The sequence below is a fragment of the Tauraco erythrolophus genome, chromosome 20 (genome assembly GCF_009769465.1).
Source record: "Tauraco erythrolophus isolate bTauEry1 chromosome 20, bTauEry1.pri, whole genome shotgun sequence".
Lineage (NCBI taxonomy): Eukaryota > Metazoa > Chordata > Aves > Musophagiformes > Musophagidae > Tauraco > Tauraco erythrolophus.
Genome location: NC_141484.1, coordinates 13,258,980 through 13,267,701, shown reverse-complemented (window position 1 = coordinate 13,267,701; position 8,722 = coordinate 13,258,980). Strand labels below are relative to the sequence as shown.

The 8,722-nt window shown below is 52.3% G+C and overlaps 1 protein-coding gene across 1 annotated transcript; it reads right to left on the bottom strand.

Annotated features, from left to right (window-relative positions):
* Nucleotides 1–2,526: 2,526 nt before the first annotated feature.
* Nucleotides 2,527–8,271, bottom strand: TMEM220 (transmembrane protein 220). Its single transcript, XM_086623976.1, has 6 exons — nucleotides 8,200–8,271; nucleotides 8,052–8,081; nucleotides 6,903–6,963; nucleotides 4,851–4,974; nucleotides 3,961–4,020; nucleotides 2,527–3,121 (listed from the first exon to the last, which is right to left on the bottom strand). The coding sequence occupies exons 1-6, from the start codon at nucleotides 8,269–8,271 to the stop codon at nucleotides 2,989–2,991; spliced, it is 480 nt and encodes a 159-aa protein (XP_086480102.1). The 3' UTR covers nucleotides 2,527–2,988.
* Between the last annotated feature and the right edge of the window lie 451 nt (nucleotides 8,272–8,722).

Sequence of the window (8,722 nt, the reverse complement as noted above, 5' to 3'; positions counted from 1 at the left end):
ATGATCACCCAGTTAACCTGTATGTGCTCATTAATAGCACTCAGGATAACCTGTTCCATGACTTTGCCCATCACCGAGGTCAGACTGACAGGCCTGTAGTTCCCCGGATCCTCCTTCCGCCCTTTTTTGTAAATGGGGGTAACACCCGCCAGCCTCCAGTCCAGCGGAACTTCCCCAGTGAGCCAAGACTGCCCAAAGATAATGGACAGGGGTTTGGCAATGACATCCGCCAGCTCTCTCAGGACTCTCGGGTGGATACCATCAGGCCCCATAGACTTGTGGGCATCCAGCGGACGAAGCAGATCCTTGACCCCTTGGATCACAGGAGCTTCGATTTGCTCTCCCTCCCTGCTCTCAGACACCGAAGGCCAGCTCACCTGGGAACTACTAACCTTATTATTAAAGACTGAGGCAAAGAAGGCATTAAGGACCTCAGCCTTGTCCTCATCCCTAGTGACTAACGTACCCCCTGTGTCCAGTAGGGGTTGGAGGTGATCTTTAGCCCTCCTTTTGTTATTAATGTATTTATAGAAGGACTTTTTGTTGTCCTTTAAGGAGCAGGCTAGTCTAAGTTCCATTTGGGCTTTTGCCCCCCTGATTATCTCCCTACATGCCCTGACTTCCTCCCTGTATTCCTCCCTGGATGCCTGCCCATTCTTCCAAGACTTATAGACTTCTCTTTTTCTTTTGAGATGTTCCCAAATCTCCTTTGTCATCCAAGCTGGTTTTCTACCCCAGCGGCTCGATTTCCGGCACACAAGGACAGCTCACTCCTGTGCCTCCAGAATTTCCTTTTTGAGTAGTAACCATCCCTCCTGCGCCCCCTTACTCATGAGAGCTGTCTCCCACTGGACTTTATTAACCAGACTTCTAAACAGCCCAAAGTCAGCTCTCCCAAAGTCCAGCTTGGCCGTTTTAGTGCTCCCCCTCCTAACTTCCCCTAGAATTGAGAATTCTATTATCTCGTGGTCACTATGCCCCAGGCGTCCTCCAACCATCACATCTCCCACGAGACCTTCTCTGTTCACAAACAGCAGGTCTAGGGGAGCACCTTCTCCAGTCGGTTCACTGACCAGTTGTGATAGGAAGTTGTCCTCCACACTCTGCAGGAATTGCCTAGACTGTTTCCTGACTGCCGTGTTATACTTCCAACAGACATCAGGTAGGTTAAAGTCACCCACAAGGACACGGGCTGGTGAGCGCGAGGCTCCCCCTAGTTGTTTAAAAAATAGTTCATCAGCCTCCCCGTCCTGATAGGGTGGCCTGTAGCAGATTCCCACTACAATATCCGCCTTCATAGGCCCCCCTTTGATTTTCACCCAGACACTCCACCAAGTCATCCCCAACATTAAACTCTTAAGCATTCTAGACCTTCCCTTACATACAGGGCAACCCCACCACCCCTTCTACCTCTCCTATCCCTCCTGAAGAGCTTGTAGCCATCCATGGTAGCGCTCCAATCATACGAGTCATCCCACCATGTTTCTGTGATGGCAACTATAACATAGTTTCCCCGGATAACAAGAGCTTCCAGTTCCTCTTGTTTATTGCCCATACTGCGGGCGTTCGTATAGAAGCACGTAAGTTGGGCTCTCGACCCCACTGCACCCCTAGGGGGGTAGCTTTAATTCCTGAGCCGTTATTTATGGGATTTTCTTTTACCTCAATGCAACTGGTGTATTGCCCCTGACTACACATACCACCCCCTACTATCCCTGAGGCAGCAGGCCGACGGTACCTGCCTACGCTCCTCTCGTCAGACACTGGAGGGCCATCTGTGATTTGGAACACACAATCCTGACCGGATTGTTACTTACTGTGAAAAAATGCAAACCATATTATGAATATTGTCAAAAAAAAAAAGGGACTTTTTGCATATCAGTCAGAATTAAAGCATGCAGAATTGTACCTGCCCAGCTGCATTTCAGTTTATTTTTTTTTAAACCTCATAGTCTGTAGTATCTCATGTCTGGCAGAATTAGTCTACCCTGTAGCCTAATGCAGTCTTCTTAATGTTTCTTTAAAAGACTAAAACAATCTTCAGAAAAAGCTAAATGAAGGTAAATGAAGCCCATCTATGCTACATCAGGTAACGGTGCAGATAACACCTGCTGAGATCTATGGATGCACAGCTGTGTTACCCTGCCGCAGTACTGAGTGAAGGAGCCCTGGTGGAGAAGGATCTAAAGCACACACTTTGCTGTGCTGCTTCTGGACCTGTTCTGGCTCTCTCCCAGCAGGCTTGTGTGTCCAGTGTATTCACCTGCTTCCTTCTCCAGAATTAGCAGCAGTGGAACATGCTTACTGTTGCTGGGCTGCCGTGTGGGTTCTGCTTTCCAGGAACAGAAATTACGAGAAGGAGAGTTGTAGCAGCGACCACGTTTGCTGGTGGCAGTCCTGAGTACACACCTCACAGAAAATAAAGATACGGAAGCTTTCAGTGAATTGTCTTTAGAAAAATAGTATTTATTACTCTGTAAAACCAGTAATTTTCAGTTAAAGATAATAGCAAAAATGTTTCTTCAGTTATATTCTACATATGATTTTAGCATAGGAACAGAAACACAGACTGCTCAATTTTTCAGTATCTCAATGGACTATCCAGGCAGATATCTGGAATTTTTATGAGTGTAAATAGTCGTTTATTGAAACAAAGTGTTTGCTTTACTTTTCCCTTATGTTACAGAACAGTAGATTTTCCAAAAGTGCGAGGTGGTTGGAGAGTGATCCAGGGATGCCAGGATATCTTGACTATACCATTAGAACACACAGTAGATGAACAGTGCTTGGAAAATGTCTGAAGAAGCCAGCTGAACAACAGACTCATATTTGACAGTGTTCCTCAAGTTTTTAACAAATCTCAAACCGCACTGCTGGAAGCAGCCAGGCATTCCTGGGTCTTACCAAATTGGTAGTAACCTTTCATTAAGAACCAAAAGCAAAGGCAAGTAAGGTCAGAATATTTATTCTCTACTTTCTCCCACCCAATTAAATCACCGTTTTACAGTGGGTTGGCCACGATGCTCTCATCTCTTTGTTCACATAAATGTACAGCCACGAAATAAACGGGAAGAGGGCGACCACGATTGCAACAATCAAGCGAACTCCACCCAGGGGACTCCTATAAAGAAGCAAACGCAACAGAGCTACTTCAAATCAGACTGCTACGAAACATTCATACCTGTCTGCAGTTGCAAACACAGCAGAGAGCTTTTGGCTACTTTGATGTAGCTCCTGTGGATGTATCAGCAGAATCCTTTACTGGAGAGGCACCACGTGCTATCAGAAAAAGTTGTTCCGCAACCTCAGGCTACCTAAAAAGCACCCTGCTTGCCCAGAGCATCTGTGACATGTTTTCCCAGCACAAGGGTACTCTTTGACAGATTGGGATTCTTTATGCTCCCAGCTAACAGCAATTTAGCAAAATGGCCATAGCACGGTCCTCTGAAGAGGCTGGAGTGTGGCTCCTCTAAAGTGTGGAGCCTCTGCAGCCAGGCACCCACCCAGAGCCTTCTGCCAGCTCTGCCTGCCTCTCCTGCCTGCTCCGGTGGAAGCAGCGGACACCAGTGCAGAGACCTTCCCTGGAAAGTTCTGTAAGTTGGGAGCAATGGCAGAAATGGCTTTGCAGTTCATTAAGAGTTGTGGCCAACGTTCCGTATCCTGTTCCACAGAAGGAGCACCCTGTCCTTGTGCAAAGGGAGAACACTGCCTGCCTGTTACGGCAGGATGAGCAGAGAAAATGTTCCATGTAGCTTTACTGTCCCCCCACAGACCTTCACCTGTGCAAGATCTTACAGGCTGTTGCACCAGCTACTGGTGCTTAGGTACCTGAAAAGGTTCAGAGAGTGACGTGAAGCAGAAAAACAAGCAGCCAAAATCAAGTTGTGTTTTCAGGAAGCTAGTTGCTAAATGTGAACACATGAATGGATTAAAAAAAAAAAAAAAAGAAACAATACTTACTTTGCTGAACTGCGACAAAGACTCATCCATATTATAATAATCACCAGACCAGACAACTCTCTAAAAAGTAAAAAGCCAAACAAAAAAACAGATCAGAAAATAATACAAACAGATATTTACCTTTAAAAATGGCAAGTTTTCCCTCCAGAACATCAGTGTAAGTATGCACTGCCTCCTTTTGGAGAAGTTCAATGTATTTTGCTAGGATTATAATTCTAAACGTATTTACATGGAGTAGCTTTGCCTCCCACCACAAATCCACACACACACACGGGATCCAGCTATACAGCTGCAGAAACTCCTGCTTCCACTTTTTGTTCCACTGCTCAACTTACATTCCACAGCTTGTTTCCCTCCTTAGCACAGAGCAAAGCAGCATCCCCATGTTCCAGACCATAACCAGCCGCAGTAGCTGCCAGAGCTTCCCCTCAATTCCCAGCAAGCACCTAGTTCAAGCAAGAGCTAAATGTCCAGGCGAGGAATCCTCCTTCCCCCTCAGTCCCCAGCAGTTCCGAGCACTCGGCTGCCTGTGCCAAATAAACAGGCGTATGGCATCACCTCAAGAGTTTTTTAAACATTAATGCCTACATCTCCAGCAATAGAACACAAAGCTTGTGCCCTGGTCTTGGGAAGCCAGAACTGTCCCCATTTAAATCGAACTGCCACATCAGGCAAGCAATCACAACTGTTCCCTCTTCTTGTCCAACAAATTGCTGGTTTGGAGCACTATGGTCCCTCCTTGGTTTGACTTCCCTGGACCAATAGCACTCACTGCAGCAGCTCAGCAAAGAAAGTTTAGCAAGGTGACCATCAGAAGGAGATGGCCTGGTGTGCTGAATTCGTGCAGGGGAAAAAAAAAAAAAAAAAAAAAAAAAAAAATCACAGCTTACCTGCCTTCCTCTTCGTGCAAAATGTTTCCTTGAGCGTAGGCAAACAAAGAGCAAGCCAAAGCAATGGTCCCAACCATACAACCAGCAGCATGAAGGTCACAGAGGCTCCTCCAAACACCATAATCTGAGGAAAAAAGTAGATTGCCAGCAACTGCAATGCAGCATGAGGTACACCCTATAAATCAAAAAGTGACTGAGCCACTACAAAAGATGCCTCCAGCAATCACACGCACCTTAGGCAGGAAGATGGAATTAATACCAGCATCTTTATGACCACGGAAAGCTGCTAAAAAGTGCTGTTGAAAATAAACACTAGTGGCCTTGGGAGTTGCTTTCCTAGGAATGCAACTTCTTGGCAGCAGCACCTCCATGAAAAGTTTCCTGTTCTCTCCAGCAAACAAACCGGGCTCCAGCATTCAACGTGCGTGGAAAAAAAATATCATAAGGCGGATTACAAATGGAAGTTCTCTTCAGCAGGAGAAGAGCCTTTCTGGAGCTCACGGCCATAACCAGGCGCTCAGCATGACCCCAGACCAGCGGGGCCTGGGGGTGCGTGCCCCAGCTCCCAGCCAGCCGTCACCATGGAGCAACCACCGTGTGGCAGGGACCTGCCCTCACACTCCCCCGTGAGCCTGAGATTTGGCCGTGATGATGAGCCACGCTGAGGACATGTCTGCCTGGGGACTGTTTTTTTCAAACAGAGAAACACGGATGATGTGAAATACCTGAATGGGCCCATAGATTCTTGTGGTTTTCCATGTCCGTTCCCAAGGTCTCGTGGGGGAGAGATGAGCAAACGACACGGGCAGTTCTCACCAATCTCAGCAATGTTAACAGCAAAAGCCATAAAATCAAAAGCAGTCTTTTCTGGGCACTGACCCCTCCAGGCAAGCATTAAAGATGCTGGGCTGCCAAAATTAAAGAGCTCAGCGTGACCCAGAGTTGTAATCGACTCCCCATTGGGCTGAACTTACTGCACCTCAGCAGAGGCAGAACCTGGGTCTGCCACGGACGTGAGTGGCAAATATCCCTCGGTGGATTTACAGACATGTCCAGTTATACAACACTTGTGCTATTTCAGTTTTTATTTTCCACAGATCTTGGCACCATTAACAAAAGCCTACTTTAGCACACAGATCCTCCTGACCAGCCGGATGCCATTATGTTGAAGCTACACCTGTCACACAAAAACCCCTCGCCTGGCACGTTCAAAACCCCAGCCAAACAACCCCCACAGGCTTTGCCTTCATGCATGCTGCTGCTTTATATGCTTCAGGTAGCCAGAATGCCGAGAGACTGCAATGGTGTGATTTGGGACAACAGCACACACTCTTGGAGATGTTCTTTTTTGGCCTAAGTGTGGTTTTAGTTTATTCAGAGTAAGTATTCTTTCAGAAAAGATACAGTCACTTGGTGTATATAAAATCGTTATTTTAAAATTATTTCTGCTGGATGAACATACAAAAAATGAACTATTTTCTGGAGTCCTGGACCAAATCTGATCTGAGTGATTCTCTCAACCTGTTGTGTGGCATTAGTCCCCTTTGTGTATGCCCCCAGAAACTCGGCCGCTGCTCTACGCATGCCCATCACTGCCCATGCTCTCTGTGGGGCAGCTGGAACGCTTGATACTGAACAAGACTTTTAGCTCTTTCAAAGGACTGTGTAGAGCTCAACTGCTCTTCTTTGAGGTAGATAAGCAAAAGGCAGATTTACAACAAGGAAACAAGGTGAATTAATGTGCCAACGTCAACATCAGAGCCAGGCTCAGAGCATGCTCCCAGGCTTGTGCTCCACTCAGCCTTGAAGTGCTGGAATTGAGGTGCAAAGGTAAGACCAACCCAGCAGGAGACCTTTACGCAGGGCTCCTGCGCTCACCTGCAGCACATCCAACCACAAGCACCAAACCAATGGCCACCTTTTGTGAAAGCAGGTCCCACAGCTTTTTGCCCTCAAAAGGTAGTAGGACGTGTTTCCACGCAGCCTGATCTTTACAGACCTTTCGGAGGCGAAATTTGAGCAGAGAATCTGTTTTGCATTCCACTATCATACCTGTTACTGAAGGGTTAATGCCCACAAGCAGCGTCAAGGCAGCTGGCACTAGGTAGACAACCTGTTAATGAAACACACATCTACTCTGTAGCAAAACGTAGCAAGGTAAAGGAAGCAGAAGCACCACCCACATCAGCGCTTCCTGCCTTCCCGGCAGTTTGCCAGATGTGCAGAACAGCTGCCAATCCCTCCCCCCCAGGCATGCCATGGCACTGCTGGTGCACATCTTCACCATCACCGCCCAAAATCCTGGACCATCAACTGAGTGCCAGCCCTCGTTCCGCAGCTGCTGGGTCACTGGAGCCCTCGCTGCCCAGCCAGCCCGCTGCAGCGCCCCTGCGCTGCGTTTATCCCCCAGCGGGAGCCCCGACGGGAACCTCGCTCGGACCCCCGCACCCTCCGCCTGCGCGGGGTGTCTCCCCGGGTAGCAGGAGCACCTTTGCAGCCGCAGCCCGGCCCTGCCGCTGCCACCTGAGCTCACCCGCAAGCGGGGTGTCCCCCCGCACATCCCTGCACATCGTGCGGGGCACAGACCGTGCCCACCCTGCAGCTCCCGCCACCTACGGGCATGTCTTCCCCGTGCCCTTCAGCTCCGAGCCCTGTGCACCACGGGCCGGGGCCACCGGGCTCTTCATGTGCCCGGGAGAGGGCAGGCGAAGCGGGCAGAGGGCTTTTCCCCGTACTTCCCCTCGACCCGGCGGAAGCCCCGCCGAGCTGAGCGGTGGCACGCGGCCGGCAAGCCGGTGGCTCAGGGCAAGCGGAGGTGGCAATGGAGGCAGACCGCCCGGCCGGGGGTGTCGGGCGCAGGGCAGGGGGAACGAGAGCCGTTCGACGTGTTCTACACCGGGAAACAACGCTTCGCAGGGGCAGGCGCAAATCCGGGGTGCAAGAAGGAAGATCCTGGAAGCACGGTGGGATTTCAGCCGTCGCTGCAGCGGAGAGAGTGTTTTCCCGGCGGCTGCTTGCTCCTCAGCTAAAAGCAGGGAGCGGGCTTCCTCCGGCGGCCCCGGGCGGATGGGCTCAGCGCAGCGGGGCCGGGGCCACCGGCGAGCCCCGGGGCGGCGCCGGCAGGCGGAGCCGCAGCAGAAGGGCCGCCCCCGGCGCCCGCCCCGCTCCGGCTGCCCGGTGGGAAGGGCGGCCCGTACTCACGGTCCACAGCGCGGCGTCGGGGTCGTTCACCTGCAGCGGGGAGGCGGGCACTGAGACCCTGCAGCCGCCGCCCCGCCCGGGGCCACGCTCCGCGGGGGGGGGGGACGGTGCGGAGCGGAGCGGGACCGCCCGCCGGCCCCGGCCTCACCTGCACGGCGGCCGCCAGCCCGAAGAAGGCGGCCATGAGGAGGTTGCAGAGCCGCCACAGCCGCCCCGCCATGGCCGGCACCGCCGGCGCCTCTGCCGGGCCGGGAGGCGGCCACGGGGGCGGGGCGGGGCCGCGGGGCGGGGCCGCGGGGCGGGGCCGCGGGGCGGGGCCGCGGGGCGGGGCCGCCCGGTGCCCGCCCCCAGCGCGGCGGCAGCGCTGGCCCCGCCCCCCGCGCGCGGGTCCCGCGGGGTCACGTGGGCTGCCGCGGCCGGGCAGCGCGGCTCGGCCGCGGTTACTGGTTTTTGTGAAGAGGACTGGAAAACGCCTGCTTGTAACCACCGGGTCTCAGCCCGGTGCGCGCGGCGCTGGTGACGGTGTTCACGTGCCGGTAGCGGCGGGAAGCGAGCGTGCTGCCGCGTGCCGCGCGCTGTCCCGGTGCGCGCACGGGGCGGGGATCGCCCGGCCGCGAGCCCCGGCCGCGCGTCGCTCCCCGCTCGTGCTGGTTCCGCGAGGACAATGTGAC

What these genes read in the sequence shown, in the direction of transcription:
- TMEM220 (XM_086623976.1), bottom strand. Translation starts at nt 8,271, where the DNA reads ATGGCGGGGCGGCTGTGGCGGCTCTGCAACCTCCTCATGGCCGCCTTC. An exon ending in GGCTGGCGGCCGCCGTGCAG is followed by an intron (nt 8,082 to 8,199) that starts GTGAGGCCGGGG and finishes TCCCCGCTGCAG; the next exon opens with GTGAACGACCCCGACGCCGC. An exon ending in CATTAACCCTTCAGTAACAG is followed by an intron (nt 4,975 to 6,902) that starts GTATGATAGTGG and finishes TTTTTTCCTCAG; the next exon opens with ATTATGGTGTTTGGAGGAGC.